General features: G+C 42.4%; 1 protein-coding gene across 1 annotated transcript in view; it reads left to right on the top strand.

Moving 5' to 3' along the window:
* The first annotated feature begins 7,213 nt into the window (after positions 1–7,213).
* Positions 7,214–22,850, top strand: part of PPM1H (protein phosphatase, Mg2+/Mn2+ dependent, 1H) — a 440,657-nt gene continuing 425,020 nt past the window's right edge. Inside the window, exon 1 of the mRNA XM_006886046.1 lies at positions 7,214–7,458. Coding sequence (XP_006886108.1) covers positions 7,214–7,458 — 245 coding nt within the window. The remainder of the gene's footprint in view (positions 7,459–22,850) is intronic.

Genomic DNA, 22,850 nt, shown 5'->3' with positions numbered 1-22,850 from the left:
ATCAAAAAAGGAGTTGCTTTAGAAAAGCCTGCTTTAGAAAAGTTGCTTTAGAAAAGTCAGGAACTTCTCCAGAGTGCTAAAGAGCAACAATATCAGTCTAGAGACTAAAGTGCACCTGATCTAGGCCATGGCCTTCTCAATTGCTTGCCATGTATCTAAGAGCTGGACAAAACTAAGGATTATAGGAAAATTGATGCCTTTGAGATATGGTGCTGGAGAAGAATATTGAACATACCATGGACTGCCAAGAGAATAAACAGGTCTGTTCTGGAGAGGGTAAAATCAGGTTCCTCCTTGGAGACAAGACTTTTGAAACTACATCTGTCATACTTTGGGCATGCTGCCAGGGAGGACCAGTCCTAGAAGGAGGACATCATGCTTGGAAGGGTGGGAGGGTTAGTGCAGGAAGGAAGACCTCAGATGAGCTGGATTGACACAGTGACTGTTGCAATGGGGATGGGTGTATCAAAGACAGTGAGGTTAGCTCAGGATAGGGCAAGATTCGGAACCTTTGTTCATAGGGTTGCTGTAAGTTGTACTCAGTTCGATGACATATAACAGCAACAATCCCCTGGGGAATTTTTTTCTTTTATTTTACTCAGGATAAGAATTGGATCTATGGCGAACTCTGATGGCCTAGTGGCAAGAAGCTGCACTGCAATCCCAGGGGTGTGCGGTTCAAATCCACCAGATGCTTTGCTGGAGAAGGAGGAACAATCTCCTCCTGTACCAGTCAAATCTGATTTGACAGTACACACACACAAATAATAATAAAAAAAATTTTAAAAAAAGAATTGGATCTATAAAGAGGAATTCAAAGACATGCTCAAACCATCCACCCATCCATCACCTGCAAGTGTGGGTGAGAGGATGCAGATCATGGCACCATCACTGGTGTCTCTCTCCCTGCCAGGAGGAATGGGCGGAAACTACAGGGAGCTTTACAGAGGGGAACTGGAGGGGTGGCACTGGCCATGACTAACTGCACTAAGTGACACCATCCCCAGTGATATCACTGTGCTTTTTCATTCACAGTTCTGTACCACTGGATTTTATTTATTTGCACATTATTTAGGGAGGGAGTACTGGTAGCTTAGTAGTAAGAAGGTGTGCTGCAATCCCGAAGGCACACAGTTCTAATCCACCTGCTGCTCCATGGGACAAGGATAGACAATTTCCTCTTGTATGATAGACTGCTTCTGAAAACCCACTGGAGGGTCAACTGTGAGTTGGTTCTAACTCAATGGTTCAAGACAACAATGCACTATTTAGGGAGCTCTGGAAATGTAGTTCCTAGGGAGATGTGCTGCTAAGCCGAAGGCAGTACCTCTCTGAGAGTTCAAATCTACCAGCAGCTTGGAGGTAAAAATATGGACATTCATTCCCTTGCAATTTACAGCCTCAGAAACCCAACGGGGGGTTTTCTAAGAGTTGGTTCTGACACAGCAATAATGAGCTCTTGAATTATTAATTATTCACTAGGATTTGATACTACTTTAAAACTGTAAATAACTAGAACAAAAATTTCTAAAAAGTATCAGTCTTTCCATAAGATGAACTGAAGAAAAGACCTTACTAGCATCAACTCAACAAAAGTTAGAAAGTTTAAAAAGGTACATTTCCTACCATAAGTTGAAGGAAGATGTTTTCAGCTGTTATTAGCCTCAATGGATACCATCCGTTTATGAGCTATATTGGTTATTTGGGCACTACAATAGACAATCAGGGAGCTCGGATGGCTTAGTGGTAAGGATTTGCACTACCAAACCAAAGGCAGGTGGTTCAAATCTGCCAGTTGCTCCACAGGAGAAAGATGGGCACTCCCCCTTCTGTGATTTACTGCTTCCGAAAACCAGCTGGAAGGTCAGCTCTACGATGGTTCCAAATCGAAGGTACATCAACAACATAGGTAATCAGAGATTTCTCATTTAGAAGGAGTTCATAGTTTAATTAAAGGCAGAAAAGTCAGTGAAATTGGAATAATTTAAAATCCTGCTCCAACTTTAAAAAACTGAAGGGAGAGAAGTAAGAGCTCTGGTGACCCATTGGTAAGAAGCTGCGTTGCAATCCTAAAGACATACAGTTCAAATCTACCACCTGCTTTTTAGGAGAAGAATGGGCAATCTCCTCCTGTATGATTAACTGCCTCTGAAAACCCACTAGAAGGTAGCTGTGGGTCAGTTCCAATTCAATGGTGCACAACAACAACCACCACCATGAAAAGGAACTAATTTATAAAAATGTTATTTCCCTAAAATGTTGACTTTTACATAATTATTTAGTATATAGTAAATTGGATTATTTTTTTATGAAAAAGTCAAAGGGGAAATGTTTTTTCAAAAAAATATTACAGACATTGAAGACAGGGGATCAGTGATGCTTACCAGCCCCACTTGAAGCAAGGACTTCTCTTTGAGAATTACCTTCTCACGCAATACCTACAGAGCTTTCCTGCTTTCGCCTCATGGAAGATAATGAGGACTTGCTTAATTAAAGGGCCTGTATCAAATTCAGAACACCAAGTGAGCTGTTTAGAACATAACTACACAAGTAACAGATTTCTGACCAATTAAGTGATAAATAAACAGAGGAACAAGAGCCTAAGTGACTCAGTGCTTAAGCACTTGGTTACAAACAGGGAAATAAAGTTCAGTAGTTCAAGCCAGTCTCCTTCAGGGAGAGTAAGATATAGCAGTCTATTTCTTTAAAGATAAATGGCTTTGGTAACTCTAAGGAACACTTCTACTGTTGTTCTATAGGATTACTGTGGGGGCTCTGGTAGCCTAACAGTTAACTAATTGTGCTACCAACCCCAAAACAAGCAGTTTGAATCCACCAGAAGCTCCAAGGGAGAAAGACAAGCAATCTCCTTCTGAGCAATTTTTAGCCTCTGAAGCACCAGCTATTCATTCTAACTCAGTGAATGAGTCAGAAGAGGGAGATCACAGGAACAGGATACAGAATAAGTAAAAGTGAACAGTACAGGGTTACTTTTACAAAAGTTCAAAAAGTAAAAATGAGATCAATATTTAGTAAATATTACTCCTGAAGATGCTAGAAGAAAAAGTCACAGGAACTAAAAGAGATGATTGCTATTCAACCATTTCAGGAGGGAGCATAATATCAAGAGCCAAAAACACTAAAGGAAGAAACCCCAAGTTGAACAAAAGACAATGGCAATAAAAACAAGACTCCAGACGTTGCCTGAATAGAATTGAGATGTTTCAATAAATGGCTGAACTTCTGGACGTGCTCTGCCAAGGAATTTGGAAGGCAGCTACCTGACCAACCAACGAAAGAGATCACTATTTGTGCCCATTCCATAGAAAAGTGATCCACAAGGAGGTAGAGATTATAGAGTAGTATCATTAATACCACACATAGGTAAAATTTTGCTGAAGTAATTAAAAAATTATGAACCAGTACATTGACAGGGAGCTGACTGACACAAATTAACACTGGATTCAGAAGAGGATAAGAAAGAGGGTTATCTAGCTGATGTTAGATGGATCTTGGCTGAAGGCAGAGAATACCAGTAAGATGTTAATGTGTATTTTATTGATTTTGAAAAGACATCAATGTATATGCTTTTGTTGTTGTGTACTGTCAAGTCGGAACTGAGACATAGCTGACCCTCCAGTGGGTTTTCAGAGGCAGTTAATCGCACAGGACACTGTCCATCATTCTCCCAAAGAATAGCTGATGGATTTGATCTGTCCCTAATAGTGTATAGATAACACTGTGAATAAGAATTTCATAACAATAAAGTGTGCTCATCAGAAGCCTGCACCATAGATTAAGAAGTATTCATCTAAACAGCCCAAGATGATGTCATGTGCTTTAAAATCAAGAAAGGTGTGCTTACAGGTTGTGTAGTCTCATAGTCTCACCATACTTAATAAATCTGTACATTGAGAAAACCATCTAAGAACCTGGAATATATGAAAAATGTAGCAATAAGTTGAAGGATGAATTATTAACAACCTGAAATGTGCGGATAGCACATCCTGCTTGTTAATAAAAAAGTGGATTTGAAGAAGTCTTGATGATGGTCAAAGGCAATAGATTCAGATTACACTTCAATATAAAGAAAACAAGTCTCTTCATAATTGGACCAATAAACAGCATCATGATAAATGAAAAAGATAATCAAAACCACCCAACAACAAAATCACTGAGGTTGTCAAGGAGTTAATTTTACTTAGATCCACAATTAATGCCTGTGGAAACAGCAGCTGAAAAATTAAGCACATTGGGAAAATTTCTTGCAAAAGATTATCTCTAAGGTGTTAAAAAGCAAATATGTCACTTTGAAGACTAAGGTGCACCCGGCCTGGATCAAGGTGTTCATGTCTGTAAATAGTGATGTTGGAAAAGAGTACTGAATACACATGTTTTCCCAAAAGAACAAATAGGTCTATGTTGGAGGAAGTGCAACCAGGGGGCTCCTTATAGGCAAGGATGATGAAATCTCTTACGCTTTGGGCACGTTGTCAGTAGAATCCAGGCCTTGGAAACAGGCATCAGGCTGTGATAGGTGGATAGTTGGTAAAGGGAGGAAGCTTTCAATAAGACTGACAGTGGGCTGGAGCTTAAGGATGGTGCAGGATAGGGTATCTTGAGCAAGTTCCAACTTGAATAGAACCTGAGAGGAAACCTTTTAAAATCTTTCTCCTTCATTCCCAACTACTTCATGGATGTATGCTCACCTTCACTAATTAGCACAATATCGTTGCTAAACCAGCAGAAAACATGACAAAATCAGCGAATACAAAAACAGCAGCAGCATAATGTGTTCTTGTAGTGTGAACAGAGGAAGTATCTTTTTTGTGCTTGGGTAATAATGACCATTTTTTTACAAAGAAAATTTTTATTTTATGCTGTTTACTAACAAAATTCGTACATATTGTTTTTCACACTGGATCTTCCCCATTTCCTTTACCCACTCCTCCCGCCATCCAGCAAATTATGTGACCCTATGATTAACCTTCTCTAAGAACTGGTCCCTCCTGGCCACCTGCCCAAAGTATATGAGATGAAGCTTCAAAATCCTAGCCTCTAAGAATAGACTCGGTTTCACCCTCTCCAAGACGGACCTATTTGTTTTCTTGGCAGTCCATGGTATGTTCAAGACTCTTCTCCAGCATTTTTAGTCATTGTCCAGCTCTCCGATAGATAACAAGTAATTGCAAAGACCATGGCCTGTCTCTAGACAGACACTGTTGTTTTTCGGTACTCTGAAGAGGTCTCTGACAGTAGTTTCCCCCAATTCTTGGAATGGTGGAGAGACGGTGTAGGAGAGGAAGACCCCAGATAAGATGGATTGATACAGTTTCTGGCACAATGGGGATAAGTGTGTTGGAATCATTGAGACTGGTTTAGGACTTGACAGGCTTCAGAGCTGCTGTACACAGGGTCACTATGAGTTGCAGGCAACTTGCTGGCACTTAACAACAACAACCATCCCTGTCTATCCTCACCCCTCTGCTCCCTACCCCTTGGATTCTCATACATGTTCTACAATAATGGTCTTACACAGTATTTGTCCTTATAGGATAGGACTGAGTTAGTTCACTTAGCATAATGATCTCCAGTCACTCCCAAGTTTGGTAGGGATTTACAAAATCATTGCTCCTTCGTGCTCCATAGTATTCCATCATATAAATGTACCATAATTTCTCAATCCACTAGATTGTGGTTGGACATCTGGACTGTTTCCATGTTCTTGAGATGGTGAATAATGCTGCTATGAACAATGGTGTACAGGCTTCCATTTATCCCTCAGTTCTCATTTTCTCCGGGCATATTCCAAGCTGTGGAATAGCTGAGTCATATGAAATTTATATTTTCAGCTTTTTGAGGAAATGTCAAACTTTCTTCCAGAGTGGTTGTACCATTTTACAATCCCAGCAACAGTGTACAAGAGTTCTTATCTCACCACATTCTCTCCAACATTTATTACTTGCTGTCTTGTTAAACTTTGCCACTGCTACTGTGGTAAGATGGTATCTCATTATAGTTTTCATTTCCCTCTCACTTATTGCAGTGGTATTGAGCAGTTCTTCATGTGTCCGTTGGACATCCGAATATCACCCTCTGAAAATTCTATGTCTTTTGTCCATTTTGTAATTATGTGATCAATCTTTTTTCTTGTGGAGGCCTTGTAGGATTCTGTTAACTTTTGATATGAGACCCTTGTTTGAAATGGTATTGCCAAATGTTATTTCCCAATCAGTACGTTTCTTCTCACTCGGTTGAAAAAAGTTTTTGATGTGCCCAGGGATTTAATCTTTATAAGGTACCATTCATTAATTTTATCCTCTCCAGGTGACTGTTTTGATAGGAGAGCCCTGGAAAGTTCAAAAAGTAAATCGGGATAGAGTTTTAACCTTGCAGGTATTGTGATACACACTTAGAAATACATGCTTAGAAACCCCGTTTCTGTTGTTATAACTAAGTACAGGAATCTTTTAATTTAAAAAAAATAATTTCTGCTGCAGCAATGCACAAACATTATACATATTTCAGAGTCACCACTTCTGACAGTGTCTGGCAGTCTGCACACTCCCCCTCCCCCAGTGACGCCACTGGAACATTAAGATCCAGATGGGTCAGAACCAACTCCACTACCTAACAAAACCGCCCTTACCTGTCCGGCCTAGGGCTCACAGCGCCCCCATCTCCTCCGCCAGGTACCTACCGGGCCGGCTCCCCCTCCCCCAGGAGGTCGAGGTCCGGGAGCGAGCCTCGCTCGGGCCGGCAGGGGAGGGGCCGAGAGCCAGCGGCAGCCGAGCCCTTGCAGCCTGATTATCACATGACTCCGCGGCGGCGGTAGCCGTGGCAGCAGCCCCGCCGGCTCCGCGGGCTCGGCCGGTGGGCTCAGTTCCGCGGCACGCAGGATCCCGGCGCAGGGGGTGGGGAAGGGACCTGCGGCCGCCCGGCCGCACCCGGAGCGCCCAGCGTCGCCCGGACCGGCCAGTCCGCTCCATGACTCTGGGTTGCGGAAGTGTAGCGGAGGGAGGCGGCGGCGCGGAGCGCGGGAGGTCGGGGCTCGGCCCCCTGCAGCACTGAGCCCAGGAGGCGCGCGCCGCTTGGCCCGGCGGCCCGGCTGCCTGTGCGCCCGCGCCCGCCGCTGCCTGCATGCTCCGCGCGGCGCCGCGCCCGGCCCCCGCCGCCTCCTGCTCGCACAGCCGCTGCCGGGCGCCGGAGTAATATGCTCACTCGAGTGAAATCTGCCGTGGCCAATTTCATGGGCGGCATCATGGCTGGCAGCTCAGGCTCCGAGCACGGTGGCGGCGGCTGCGGAGGCTCGGACCTGCCCCTGCGCTTCCCCTACGGGCGACCTGAGTTCCTGGGGCTGTCTCAGGACGAAGTGGAGTGCAGCGCTGACCACATCGCCCGCCCCATCCTCATCCTCAAGGAGACCCGGAGGCTGCCCTGGGCCACTGGCTACGCAGAGTGAGTGCCGCGACACCATTGTCGCCCCTGCCCTCCTTCAGGCCCTTCCCCGCACTGTTTCCCTCTCCCGGCTTTTCGGCCCCGGGGCTGTTGGGTGGCTGCTGGCATCCAGGCCTCAGCGGGGTCCTTTTTAACTTTGACAAGCCATTTCCTTCTTCGCCCCACTTCCCCTCCCCCCAACCCCTAGGACGCAGCGACTCCAGCCCGGGAGTGGGTGGTGGAGGGGTGGGCAGCCGCGGGACCGTGGGAAAGCTGAGATTGGAGGGGCCTGGGGCTCCAGGCGCTGTGTGAATATTGGAGCAAAGTGGGTAGGACAGCTTTTGCTGAAGTTTGAAACACAGCAGAGAAATCTGGTGTCTGCACCCCCCCGACCTCTGCGCCCCCCGTGCAGAGTTTGAAGGGTAGAGTCTTGGAATAGCTGTCTTTGCGAATATGGGGCGGGTGTCCGGGCCCTGGGGGTGGCAGCGTTCGCGTGCACCGCTGTGTATTTCGGAAGGTCTTTCCCCCCCTGACATCCAGGCTACGAATTCTTTTGCTGCTTTCTTAGCAGGTAGTGAAACTCTGCTTGCTCGTTAACATGCCAATACTATTTCCTGTGATCCTTGGGCAAGAAGGAACTTATTCCAAATGTTTAATGCTGCATCTTTATGGGTAATCAGCTTTGGCGATTAAGCCAGAGTTTAAATGATTTGCAATTTCAAGACCTGACAGCGTTCAATCGACGACCTGGAGTAGAGCAGGAAAAGGAGTGTGGGAGGGAGGGATTTAACGTGCTCCTCTGTTCCGTGGCCACTTATTTCTCCATTGACTATCAATGGCCGTCTTATGAATGGCTAAAATAAGACATCCCCCCCCCCTTGCCGCCTGCTACCTATTATTTCAGTTTTATGAAACAGGGAAGCTCGCAGGATAGGGCCCTGAAGTTCCGATTTCGGGGTTAAGAGTGGCTATGTGAGTACAAATGTGTACACAAAACCCTGATGACTGGGGCACCTGCCTTTTTACTAAACTCGTTTGCTCTGTGAACCTAGCCCTCCCCGATCCGTCCGTGCACGGTCTCGCTCTCTGATTGGTCCTCTCGGGAACCTATCAGCTCTCCTGACGCCTGGGCGCATTGATGCTGACCCTGTTCTGGTGGCCCGGATACCCCAGGGCGTGCAAGCGTGCAAGGCTCCCGACGCTCAGGTTCCGGTGCGGGGACCGCTCCGGAGACTGCGCCTGGTATTCCTACTTCTTCCATCGTTATTTAGTCTCTCATTGTTTAATGGTTCTTTACAGGCTGATAGAGAAAGCATATATAAGTGAAAATTAGGAGCCTGAAAGATAGCAAGGAAACAGATGAGCATGGTGGATGCTAAAGCAGTAAAAATTAACATATAATAAATAGAAGACAAACTGAAGAAAAGAACAAACGTTGGAGAGAAGGAGGTACAAAATAAGCATTGACTTACGAAATAAAACCAAACAAAGCCAAACTAGAGACCTGGGTGAGGAAAGACTTAAAGAAGGAAAAGGTGTCTGCCAAAACACACAAAGCACTGGATGTTAACTGAAATAAAAAACATGGTTTAAACAGCCCATTTAGACCCTTTGCAAGACAAAAAGCATCTTGTAGGCATTCTCCTTTCTGCAGTTAAAACCAGTTGACATCTTACCTGCCAAAAGCCAGATTGTTTAATGGCCTGTTGTATCACATGGGTTTCTCAGGGTCAAGAAGACAGCAAGTAAGTGGTGAAATATTTTTAAGCGAGATGAAGCTGGAGATATAATCACTGGAAATGAAAGTTCTTTTTGCACACAGTAAAGGGAGACAGATAACTGAGAAAGAAAGGGGAACCCCCTTCCCCCCACCCCCAACGCGCTGGGTGCTTATGGGAAGCCTGTGATGTGCCAAAGGTTGTGAAGATTAGGAGGGAATCTGCAATAAAACCTGTTGGGAGAGGTAATCCTACCTCAGTCTCTCTAGAGCTCAATTTCCTGGTCCCTAAGAAGCTTACCATTTTCTAGATCAAATCTCAAAAGCCGAAAATTTCTGTGGAGTCAATCTCAACCGGTGGCACCCTTCCTTCCATTAGTTTTCCAAAACCGTAAATCCTAAGGGGAGGAGACTGCCTATCCTTCTCCCAAGCAGCCACTGATGACTCCATCAATAGGCAGAGGGGTTCATGCCTTTGGGTTAACGACTTACTCTGGCCAGAATGTGAGAAATGTCTCATTTGAAGTCTAGTACACTGCAGAATGCTTTAATCACACTGTAGACTGCTTAAATTGTTTCAGTTATTTATAAAAAACTGTGTATTTGTTAATTTAAGCAAAACCTGCAGCTGTCAAGTTGATTTCCAGTCATGGTGACTGTCCATTAGGTTTCTAGGACTTAAGTCTTAACAGGAGGAGTAGACTTTCATCTTTCTCCATGTGCCTAATGGGTTCAAACTGCCAGCTTCGCAGTTAGCCTCTCAACACTTAACCCACCAGGGCTCTTTAGTTTAAGCAACTGGTATAAATAAAAGTGTAAGCACCCTCCCACTCTAGGACTAGTTACCGATCAATGTTGGATGGTGTAAACTTTCCCAAACCTCTTTGAATGGACTTAAAACCTTATTTCATGTGGTGTCCCCCTCCTGCCACCCAGCTGTCTACTAAGCATGCTGTTCGGAACATTTTCACATAACACATGTGATAAGCATCATTCCAAATCAGGAAGCACAGAATTACCTTGTTCTTTTTAATTGGCTGCATAGTACTAATAATAGCGAACATATTTAGTGCTTATTGGTTAGTGCTTACATGGATTCAAGCACTTGTGTTACACAATTTGATTCTCATCTATAAGGTGACACTACTGTTTCTATTTTATAGATGAGGACACAGAGTCAACACTCAGTTAAGCAGCGTGCCCAGGATCATGTAGTCTCAGCAGAGGCTGTATATAAACTCAGACATTCTGAGCCCACACCATCAAACTGCTTCCCTTCAGTGTATTAAGTTATGGTGCAGCCACATCTACCCAGGATCAGCCACTAAGGTTATCTTGCTACCTCTCCTTACTGTTTCTGTCAGAGGTTATGCTGTACCACTTACCACTTCCTTAAACCTTGAGCTAATTATAGTTTATCTTCCTGCAAAAATGCATCCTGATGATCAGAATGGCCAAAATAGGGAAGAAGAAAGACAAATTGAAACTTGCTATCATCAGAGGATACCACCCTCTGCTACAGGATTTGCATCATCACAGTATTAGTTATCTGTTTTTCACTGCTAACTATCCCGATACTTGATATTTAAAATGAAAAAGATCTCACTAGGATCCAGAAGTCTTGCCCAGGTCTGGAGAACTCCTTTCTAAGAAGGATCAAGTATATGATTGCTAGCACTTGACTATTGGTCAGAGACCTCAGGAATAGTGGGTAAAGAAGGAAGAGGAATGTTCCTTGCCACATGGACCTTTGAGTGTTCACAAAACATGCCAGTTAGTGTCCTCAGAAGAAGCAAGGAGGAAGCCATAAGTGTCTTTGATATCCTAGGCTAGAAGTTACATGTGGTAACCTCACTGTTCTTCCTGCCAGAAACAAGTCACTAAGCCCAGATACTTAAAGGACTAAGCCAGAAGGACCAAGATGTATTGCCAATCTTCGCTCTATTCCTCTAGCTAAATACAGCAAGTGCCATTGTTAAGTCCTTGTCAAGTCAGAACCAACTGATAGCTGATCCTCTGTGGGTTTTCTGAATCTGCAAATCGGGCAGGTGGAGAGTACCCATCTTCTCCTGCAGAGCAGGGGTAGATTTGAACTTCCTGCTTTTGGGTTAACCACTAGGCCACTTAGGGAAGGAGAAGAAAATTCCACTTCTTGTGAGGTATTCAAGTAATTTGGGTACATATTTTAAGATCATCATGATGACTTGTTCATGTTACTTGTCGATTCCCTTAGTTCTATATTTTTATGGATGATAAAAGGAATCATTATCAATAAGCTTGTTGAAGCGTTTTTGGTGTGTGTGGTTTTTTGGGGGGGGAGGGGATTTGATTCAAAATCAAGAAGGGGGTCTGTCAGGGATGCATTTTGTCTCTATACCTTTTCAATCTGTATGCAGAAGAGATCATCCGAGACACTGCACTGTACGAGGAGGAAAGTGGCATCAGGATTGGTGGAAAAACCATCAACAACCTGCGTTATGCGGATGATACAACCCTGCTTGCTGAAACTGAGGAGGACCTGAAGCACTTGATGCAGAAGGTCAAGGACTGCAGTCTTCAATATGGATTGAAGTTCAATATAAAGAAAACAAAGATTCTCACCACGGGGCCAATTGGCAGCATCAGTATGGATGGTGAAGAGATTGAGATAGTTAACAGTTTTAGTTTACTTGGTTCCACAGTCAATGGTAACAGCAGCCAGGAAATCAGGAGATGAATTGCATTGGGAAAGTCAGCTGTGAGGGACCTCTCAAGAATACTGAAGAGCAATGATGTCAAGCTTGAGACTAAGGTGCACCTGATCCAGGCTAGTCTTTGCAATTATGTGCTATTCATCGGAGAGTTGGATAGTGAATAGGGATGCTAGAAAGATAATTGATGCCTTTGAAATGTGTTACTGGAGAAGAGTGTTGAATATACCATGGACTGCTAGGAGAACAAACAGGTTTGTCCTGGAGAGGGTGAATCAGAATGCTCCTTGGAATCAAGGATTCTGAAGCTTTGTCTGACATACTTTGGGCATGTTGCAAGGAAGGACTTGGCCTTGGAGAGGGTCATCATGTTTGGAAGAGTGGAGGGACGGTGCAGGAGAGGAAGACCCTCGATGAGATGGATCAATTCTGTGAGTGGAGTGGTGGGATTGAGTGTGTTTGAGATGGCAAGGTTGGCACAGGATAGAACGGTGTTTAGGGCTCTTGTACATAGGGTCGCTATGAGTTGCAAGCGACTTGATGGCACATAACAACAACAAACAACAACCCTTAGTTACGGAACTCTGGAGGCCTTGTGGTAAGAAGCTGCACTGCAATCCTGAAGGCCAGTGGTTTGAATCCATCTGCTGCTCTGCTGAAGAAGGATGGGCAGTTTCCTTCATTGTGATTTATTGCCTCTGAAAACCTCTTGGAGCATCAGCACATCAGCTATGAGTCGGGTCTGACCCTTCGGCACACAACAACAACAGTAACACTTAGATAGGAGCTCTGATGGTACATTGGATAAGTGCTCAATTGCTAACCTGAAGGTTGGTAGTTCAAGTCAACAAGGTGGTCCTTGGTAGAAAGATGTGGCAGTTATCACCAAAAAGATAATTGTCTATGAAACCCTATGGGGCATGTCTCTTCAGTTGTATGTTGTTACTCAGGTCCAGAATCCACTTGACAGCAGTGTGTTAGGTTCGGTTTAACCTTTGGTTTATTCTGGACTGGGGCAGTGATTATAAAATAGCATTACCTCTTATAGTGATGTTCAAATATTTGTAGAACTACCTGAAAGTATGCTTTAGATTTATTATCCAACACCCATGAGATCAGAAGTAGGAACATGAATGTTGAAACATTCAGAGAGCATGGTTAGGAATGGGACTTTTTCTTTGGGAGGGAAGAAAAACTAGATTTATCCATTTAAATATTCATTGTGCAAATATTCAGATTGTTGTAGTTGTTATGTGCCATGGAATAAACCATGACTCATACCGATCCTGTGCATAATAGCTCTGACCTCTGCTCTGTCCTGCGACAATCTCACTGTCTCTGACACACCTACCCTCATTACCCAACGTACTGTGTCAGTTCATCTCATCTGAGGTCCTCTTCTGTGCTGTCCCTCCACCCTTCCCAGCATGATATCCTTCTATAAGGACTGGTCTCTCCTGGCCATGTACCTGAAGTATGAGATGGATCTTCAAAATCCTTGCCTCAAAAGAGCAGCTTAGCTTCACCCTCTCCAGGACAGACCTGTTAGTTCTCTTGACAGCCCATGGTATGTTCAATACTCTTCTCCAACACCACAACTCAAGGGCATCAGTTCTTCTTCTGTCCTCTTTAGTCATTGTCCAGCTCTCTGATGCAAATCAAGTAATTGCAAAGACCATGGCCTGGATCAGGCACACCTTAGTCTCTAGACTGACATCGCTGTTCTTTAGCAATCTGGAGAGGTCCCTGACAGCAGAATATTCCTAATGCAGTTTTTCTTTTGATTGCCTGACTGCTGATGCTAGGAGTGTTGATTGTGGAGCCAAGCAAGCAGAAATTGTTAACAGTCTCAATCTCTTCTTCATCTATCATGTTGCTGCCAATTGGCCTAGTGGTGAGAATCTTCTTTTTCTTGATATTGAGCTTCAATCCATATTGCAGACTAGTCCTTGACCCTCTGCAGCAAATACTTCAAGCCATCATCAGTTTCAGCAAGGAAGGTTGTGTCCTCTGCATGATGCAAGTTGTTGATGTACTGTGAACTCTTCTGGATTCTGATACAGCCCTTGTAGATTGTATTATAAGGGGAGACAGATGGCAAACATTTATTATGTCTGGTTCTGAGAAAGCTCTGGATAAAAGCATGGTCAGGGTTTAAGTGTTGGTTTTATTTGGGTGGTCAGGGCTAGCTGGTCTCATAGTGTGACTTTAAAACAGAGAATAAGGAAGAATCCAGAGGCAGAGTCCTACAGACAAAAGAAAAAAATGCAAAAGCCCTGGGGCAGGAGCATGCCTGGCTGGTTCGATAATGTGATGGGAAGAAAGGAGCACAGACAATGAGAGATTGTCAAGAGATATGATTTGACTGGAGTATATGGAGGAGCTCCTTAACTTCAACAGAGAACTGCCAGAAGTGCAAGGTAGGTTTAGAAGAGGCTGTGACACTAGGGACATAATAGCCAATGTTAAATGGGTCTTGGCCAAAAGCAGAAAGTACCAGAGGAATGTCTTTCTGTGTTTATGTAACTATGCAGAAGCATTTGACTGTGTGGATCACAACAAATTGTGGCTAACCTTGAGAAGCAAGAGAATCTCAGAACACTCAATTGTGCTCATGTAAAACCTATGCTTAGACCAGGAAGCAACAGTCAGAACAGAGCAAGGAAACACTGCATGATTCAGGATCAGGAAAGCTATGTGTCAAGGATACATCCTATCTCCATACCTTTTCAATCTATAGGCAGAACAGATTATTCGGGAGGCTAGACTTTATGAGGAAGAATGTCACATCAGAATTAGAGGAAGAATCCTCAATAACCTATGTTATGAAGACGGCACAACATTGCTTGCTGAAACTGAGGAGGACATGACAGTATGCTGCAGGAGGTCAAGGACTGTAGTCTTCATTACAGACTGAAACTTAACATCAAGAAAACAAAGATTCTCACAACTAGGCAAATTGGCAGTTTCAGGATAGATAGAGAAGAGATTGAGATTGTAACAACTTCAGCTTGCTTGGTTCCACAATCAACACTCTTGGCACCTCCAGTCAGGAAATAAAATAACAAATTGCATTGGGAAAGTCTTCTGTCAAGGACCTCTCTAGAGTACTGAAAAGCAACAATGTCAATCTGGAGACTAAGGTGTGTCTGATATAGGCCATGGTCTTCACAATTACCTGCTATGTGCCAGAGAGTTGGAAAATGTTGATAGAAGAAGAATCCATGTCTTTGAGTTGTGGGGCTGGAGATGAGTGTTGAACATACTGTGGACAGCCAGGAGAACAAATCGGTCAGTCCTCAAGAAATTGAAACCAAGCTGCTCTCTGGAGGCAAAGATTTTGAAGTTCCTTCTCACACACTTTGGACATGTGGCCAGGAGGGATCAGTCCTTGAAGAAGAACATCATGCTTGGAAGGGTGGAGGGAACAGCACTGGAGAGGAAGACCCAGGGTGAGATGAACTGACTCAGTGACTGGAGATGTGGAGTTAGGTCTGTCGGAGACGATGAAATTGGCTCAGGATAGGGAATGATTCAGAGCTGTTGTTGACATAGGGTCACTATTACTTGATGGCACATAACAACAAACACAACATATGGAGGAGAGGGAGATTGGATCCTTTAGGACTTTACATGGGCAAAGAGAGAACTGTGGTCTGTACTGTCGGTGGAATAGGAAACCCCAGGACAGCTTTAAGCTGACCAAGGGAGGAAAATGTAGAACAGTAAATCATTAAAAAAAAAAAAAAAAGAATTAGAAAGACAAAACGAAAGTAACCCTGTGGAAAAGTGAAGAAGCAGGAAAGCCAGGTAGAAAGCAGCTTTTATTTAATTCTTTTTTGCTAAAGACTGTTTCTAAGGAGCCCGGAGTATTAAGCACTGGGTTGATGACTGAAAGGTTTGTACTTCTAACTCACTAACCGCTCTGCAGCAGAAAGAGATGCTGTTGACTTATTTGAAGATTTACAATTTTGCAAACCCTGTAGAAAAGAATATCATGCTTGGAAGGATGGAGAGTCAGTGAAAGAAAGGAAGGAAGACTCCTTTGAGATCAACAATCCATCAAGGTGGACAGATAACAGTAACTGCAGCGATGGGTCAAGTGCATCAGAGATGGTGAGAACGGCACAGGACAGGGCAGGATTAAGGGGAGTTGTTCATAGGGTCGCTGTGAGTCATTCAACTTGATGACACTGAACAGCAACAATAACACAAACCCTGGGACAATGCTACTATGTCATAAAAAGCAAGTGAGGACTCTTTCTACTGGAAAGAGAGAGTTGTCTGCTATTATTGTAGAAGGTTCCTGAGAGGAGTAGGAAAGGTGGAACAATTGGCCAGACAGTGGTGCTAGTGAGTGGAAGCAGAATAAGAAGCAGTTTGTTATTTTGTGTTGCTAGGTGCCTTTGACTTGTTTCTCACTCATGTTTACCCTGTGTACAATTTGATGAAATACTGCCCTTCCTACACCACGGATTTGAGCTTAAGATCTAAAAAGCGTTTGGCCTGTGGAAGACTGGTCTTAAATCCATTTTAGTTTTTTACATAGACCCAGATAGCATTTGAGTTCATCTTGACCAGTACCTGTCTCATGACTTTGAATAGTGGGAAAATACACTTAGCTACAGTCTCCAGACTTTCCAGTGTAGACAGCAGCAAATTTTGCCTAGGTGTGTCTTTAATGATCCCCATAAAAGCTCTGATCACACAGGGACAGATGGCAGGAACTCCAGAACTAATCCGATAAGCTTTTAATTTGAAATTGTGTACGCATCCGAGTCATGACCTTTCACTACCTAAAGGAGTACTCAGAATTTTAGAAATTAAAGCAGTGGTCTTGAACTCTTGGATTTATAGACTACTGTCTGAGGTTATTGTTGATGATTTCCCCTCATATTAGAATAACTTGCTATCTTTGTCCTATTTATCTTAATAAAAGAGTCTCTAAAGAATGTTCTAATAAGAAAACAAAAATCCTCATCATGGGGGGTCTATAGGCAACATGTTAATAGCTGAAGAAAAGATTGAAATTGTCAATGCTTTCATGTTGCTTGTATCCATAATCAACACCCTTAGTACCTATCAGCAGTCAGGAGATTGGGAGACATATGGCACTGAGAAATGTGCATTCAGGGACCTCTCTGATATCCTAAAGAACAGTACTGTTAAAGACATAGGTGTGCCTGATTCAAGCCACAGTCTTTCCAATCACTTGCTATGCATCTGAGAGCTGAACCACAAGTAAAAATGGCAGGAGAATGATTGGTGCAGTTGAATTGTGGTGTTAGAAAAGAGTGATGAATATACCATGGCCTGCCAAAAGGTCAAACAGATATGTCTTGGAGGAAGTACAACCGGAGTGCTCCTTGGAGGCAAAGATGGTAGAGTGTCATCTCACATATTTTGGACATGTTGTTAGGAGAGGCTGTTTCTTGGAAAGTGATGTCATGCTTGGAAAGGCAGCGGGTCAGTGAAGGAGAGGAAGATTGTCAATGAGATGGATTGATAGAGTATCTGTGGCAGTGGACTCCAATGTGTCAGGGATGATAAGAATGGCACAGGAGATGACAAGGTTCAAATCAGTTGTTCATAAGGTCACTTTTGAGACATACTTGACTAGACAGCACTTAACAACAAACCGTTTCCCCTGCATGTCATCACTGTGTTTGAAGCCATTGTGGTGGTCACTGTGTTAGTCTACTTCCTTGAGGGCATTCCTCTGTTTCACTGGCCCTCTGCTTTATCTACCATGATGCTCTGCTTCAGGAGCCAGTCCCTCCTGATAACATGATAACTCAGGTATACTGTATTTGCTTCTGAGGAGCATTCTGGCACTGCTTCCTCCCAAACAGATGTATTTGTTTTTCTAGCATTCCATGGCATATTCAAATATTTTTTGCCCACACCAGTTTTTCAGACTTTCTTATTCTTGGTCTGGATTTAGCCTTCATACAAGACAATTAAATATACCATCACTTGTGTCAGATGTACTTCAGTCTTCAAAATAGCATCTTTGTTCTTTAACACTTTAAAAGAGGTCTTTTGCAATAGATTTATTGCAATATATTGATTCTTTGGCTGCTACTTCCATGGGCATTGACTGTAGATTTAGTAAAAGTAAATTGTTGACAACTCCAATATTTTCCCCATCTGGATTGCTAAAATCCAAGATATCCATCCTCAAGCATCAAATTTCTCCATCTTTGTGTTTTTTCATTGTGACTTGAGTATCAGTTGACAGAGCAAGTTAGTGCAGTACTCATACTGTGTCAGTTCCAGTGGAACTTCAATCAGAATCTCAGCAAAGTTCCATCTTAATTTTTGACAACTTTTGATTTCATAGATCCATACTTCATACATCCCATATTCTGATTACTAATGGAACTTTGCAGCTGTTTTCATTTTGAGTTGTGCCACATCAGCAAATGAAGATCTCAAAAGCTTTATTCCACCTGCATCTTTAAGGTATTCCGAGGCATTATGTCCCCATTCAAAATATATTTGACTTGATAGCACTTAGTAACAGTTACTCCTTTGAGGAGGCAGCTCTTTACAAGCCATATTTTAAATGCCTTCCAACCTGAAGGACTCTTTAGCACTGTATCAGACACTGTTCTGCTGCTATTCATAAGGTTTCCAGTGGTCACTTATTTTTAGAATTAGATCACCAGCTCCTTCACCCCACTTGTCTTAATCTGGAAGCTCTGTGGAAACCCATCTATCACGGCTGCCCTCCCTGATGGCATAGCTTCTGGTGTCACAACAAGACATGAGCTACCTACCACAGTACAACAGACTGACAGATAAATGGTTTGTTTACCTCCCTTGAATGTGAGTCACATTCCCAGCCTTCCTAAAGGAGAGTGATTGGCATCACCTTGGTGATTGCTTGAGAAGTTGGAGACAGGACAGTTGAGTTCCTAGTGTTAACTTGTAGCTAGATGAGACTCTTCTTTGGAAAGGGACATCATGCTTGGATAGATAGAGGTTCAGTGAAGGAAAGAAAGATGCCCAACAACATGGATAGATAAGGCAACTTTAGCAGTGGGCTCTCGTGTTTCAGAGGTGATGAGGATGGCACAGGATAGGGCAGGATTCAGGTCAACTGTTCATAGGGTCACTGTGATTTGTATTCTTCTGGATGGTACCTAACAACAACAACATCAACAACAACAACAGTTGTTGCCACTTGTTCTTAATCCATTTCGGACAGACATGATTTATAGATTAGAAAACTAGAGAAATAGGTCCCGTGAGACTTTGTGATCCAGAAACTGAAGACATTTGCTCATTTGTTTTTTTAATATTAATCTCCTCATTTGTCATTGTACTGGGTGGAATTTTCTAGCTCCTCAAAAATTTTCTATTGTGATTGAAAAGTTTGGTCCCTTGATAATAAGCTTTATTTGCTGTGCTATAAAGAAATTACAGTTAACGTCTGTCTACTGAAGCAAAAATCTTTTCAAAAAACCTGCATTAGCAAGGTGTTTTAAATTTTTTTAATTTACCTTTGAAATTACCTTTGATTTAGCCTGTGATTTCAAAGAACCCAGGATCTCTGAGAGCAAGTGGGAAGCCAGGGAGGCTAAAGTAAAAATGCCACTGGACAGACATTTCTTTTCCTTGTTTAAATTGTGCCCAAGCTGTTGTCTGTACTGAAGAGACCCGGAGATTGGTCTGTATTTTGGTGGACCGGAAGGCCATTTTGACTTTTCTTTGTCTTTTTATTTTTCCCATTGATGAGAAGCTTCACTTAGAACTAGAAAGGACATAAGAGTAATGACTGAAACAGTGGGAGTAGAAAATTCCAGAGTGTATCAGTGTTTTGAGCAAGATAATTTTGCTTATACCATAATAGTCAAATGTTTATCAAGCATCTATTTCTTGCATGAAAGAATAAATAACAAGTATATAGGACATTTTTGTAATACTATCAACAAGTCTGTTCTGACTCATAATGACTCTTCATCTAGTTTCTGAGGCTGTAAATGGTAATGGGAAAAAGCTGTCCATCTTTTTCCCAGAGCCACTGGTGGGTTTGAATCTTCAAGGACATTGCTACGAAAAAGCCATTAAAACCTTTTCTTCTTTTCTTTTTTTAATGTACATTTATTATCAAAGGTATAGCATTGGGCATGGGAATAAAATAATAAAATAAAAAAATGCTACCTTTTGAATGTCTATTAATTACATGCTACATTGGTTTCTTGTGCCTCACTGTTTTGAATTTTTTTATGAAATAATCTTATTTTAATCTAGCAAACAGCATAAAAGTATACCAGTTTTATTTTTGAGTCATTCAACTTTAGGCTATTCTGCCATTTGTGTTTTTGGCACTAATTAACAATTACCAATAAATTTCATTAGTTGGACATGCAGTGGTGATGACAAAGAAACTACTGTTTTCTCTATTGTCCCATACTCAGAAATCCCCTGGCCTTCCCCTCCCCCATTCCCCCCAATTCTAACCTCTCCTAACATACCCCACCCCTCTTACCGACAACTCTTTGCAGAACTCCTGCCTGGGAACTTCCTCTTTGACTTTTGCAACCAAACCTTGAGGTTATAAACTTTTGTATCAGGATAAAAAGAAACGGTTGGTGTCTCATTTACCAGTGCTCTACAAGGCACCCACTTGCAGAGATGTGAAAAGTCCAGGGAGACTAAGGTTTTTGACCATCTTATTACCACAGAAGGTATTAATTTCATATTTTAAAGCAGTGGGCTAAGTTTTTCTCCATTTTCTCCTTTGACATTGTCATCTCTACGGTAGACATCCTAGGCTGTTCTAGTTCTTTGAAAAATGAAATGCTTTTCTTCAAGGATTAGTGGGTGCTTCAGGGGAAGGATTTAGCAGGTGTTTGTCTTAGTATTTCAGCTAAAGTATAGACAGACATCATCTTTGAAATTAACGCCCTCTTCTCCCATGCATGCTTCCTGATAGTGATTATAGTAATACTACTTGACAACGTCATTTTCTAAATGTTTTTAGGGAGCTCTGGTGGCTTAGTGGTAAGGAGTTGTGCTGCCAATCTGAAGACAGGTAGTTCTACTCTACCAGCAAACCTCCAGAGAAAGATGGACAGTCTGTTGCCTTGCAGTTTACAACCTTTGGAAAAATCCATTGGAGAGTCAGGTGTGAGTTCATTCTGACACAGTGGCATACTACAAAACACTGTGTTGTTGTGTGCCATTGAATTGGAATCAACACAGCTGACCCTTTAGCAGGTTTTCAGAGGCAATAAATAAAAGAGAGAAGAATGCCCATCTTCTGTAGCACAACTAGTGGCTTTTAACTACATGCCTTACAAGACATTTTAGTATATTCTAAAAATGTATGTGAAACAGATCATTCTGGAGGCTGGACTTTATGAAGAAGAATATGACATTCAGATTGGTGGAAAACTTATGAAAAAACCTGTGTTATGTAGATGGCACAACCTTGCTCACCAAAATTGAAGTGTTTGCTGCAGAAGGTCTAGGACTGCAGTCTTTAATGTGGATTGCATCTCAACATCAAGAAAACCTCACCACTGGGCCAATTGGTAGTATCATGAAACTACCAATAGAGAAAAGGTGGAAGCTATAAACAGTTTCATCTTGCTCAGATCCACACAGTCAACACTCTTAGCATCAGCAGCCAGGAAATCAAACAATGAGTTGCTTTGGGAAAATCTGCTGTCCAAAAGATCTCTCTCAAGGCCTAAAGAGCAACAATGTCAGTCTAGAAACTACAAAGTGTTGGTCATGGTCTTCTCAGTTGCTTTCTATGCATCTGAGAATTGAACAATGAATAAGGATGATAGAACAATCTATGCCTTTGAGTCATGGTTCTGGAGAAGAGTATTGAACATACCATGGACTACCAAGAGAACAAACAAGTCTGTCCTGGAGATGGGGAAATGAGATTGCTCCTTGGAGGCAAGGGTTTTGAAGATCAATCTGACATGATTTGAGCATGTTGTCATGAGGGACTTCTAGTCCTTAGAGAAGGACATCATGCTTGGAATGGTCAAAGATCAGTAGAGGAGAGAAAGATCTTGGATGAGATGGATTGACACAGTGACTGTGGCAATGGGGTCAGATGTGTCAGAGATGGGGAAGCTGGCTCAGGATAGGGCAAGGCTCAGAGCTGTCATTTTAAGGGTTGCTATGAGTCATAGTCAACTTGATGGCACATTGTTAACTTGAAGCCAACAACAGTAATATATTCTTGTTCAAAGACAACTTATTTTTGGAGGAAGATGCCATTTAATCTGTTTGATAGACATTTTAAAGATGAAGTGTTTTTAGAGGTTTGGTGGGTTATGGGTTTTTTTTTTTTTCTATTATTTGCCCAGTTTGAATGATTGATAATTTTCTCCTTTGAATTTGTCATATTTTTTTATAGGAAATAGATAATTGCCTCTGTTATTTCCTTATTCATTCAGGGAAGTCATTGCATCCCCACTGTGTTTCAGGCCAGGACCCATCCTTGGTTTCTAATATAATAAGACAAAGTAATTTTCCTCCATTAAGTCTTAAAGAAATCTTCTTTTGTGTCCTTTTTTTTTAAGAAATGAAATTATTTTAACTGCAAATTTAATGCAATTAATTAAAATGAAAGTGTGAACTGTTAATATTTAGGTCAGACAAGACCAGAACTGAGGATTGTTCTTTGTTTAGTTTCTAGCGTCCCTCCTGCTGCTGGGAAATTTGACAGCCTGATATTGGGAGCCTGTAAGACATGTTGAGAGAGCACACTCAGCTTTTCCAGCCACCTTGGTCAGTAGCTTCCAAGTTCTCAGCTTCCAAAGGTCCTAAGACCCTGATGTTGTTATCATTAGTAGCTGTCAAGCTAAATCCTAACTCAGCGTGGCAAATTCGTGCACAGTAGGCTTGGACCAGTTAGACCTATATGATTGGTTAATTGACTAACTTTTCAGAACATGATCTAGACCTTTCCTTCTAATCTGTGCTATTCTGAATTTCCACTGAAACTTTTTTTTCCACTTTTTAAAAAATTA

Source organism: Elephantulus edwardii, unplaced genomic scaffold, assembly GCF_000299155.1.
Source record: "Elephantulus edwardii isolate Elephantulus edwardi_28Jun2011 unplaced genomic scaffold, EleEdw1.0 scaffold00047, whole genome shotgun sequence".
In the NCBI taxonomy this organism is placed as follows: Eukaryota; Metazoa; Chordata; class Mammalia; order Macroscelidea; family Macroscelididae; genus Elephantulus; species Elephantulus edwardii.
The sequence above is the reverse complement of the archived record's forward strand: the minus strand, read 5'-3'. Positions and strand labels throughout refer to the sequence as shown.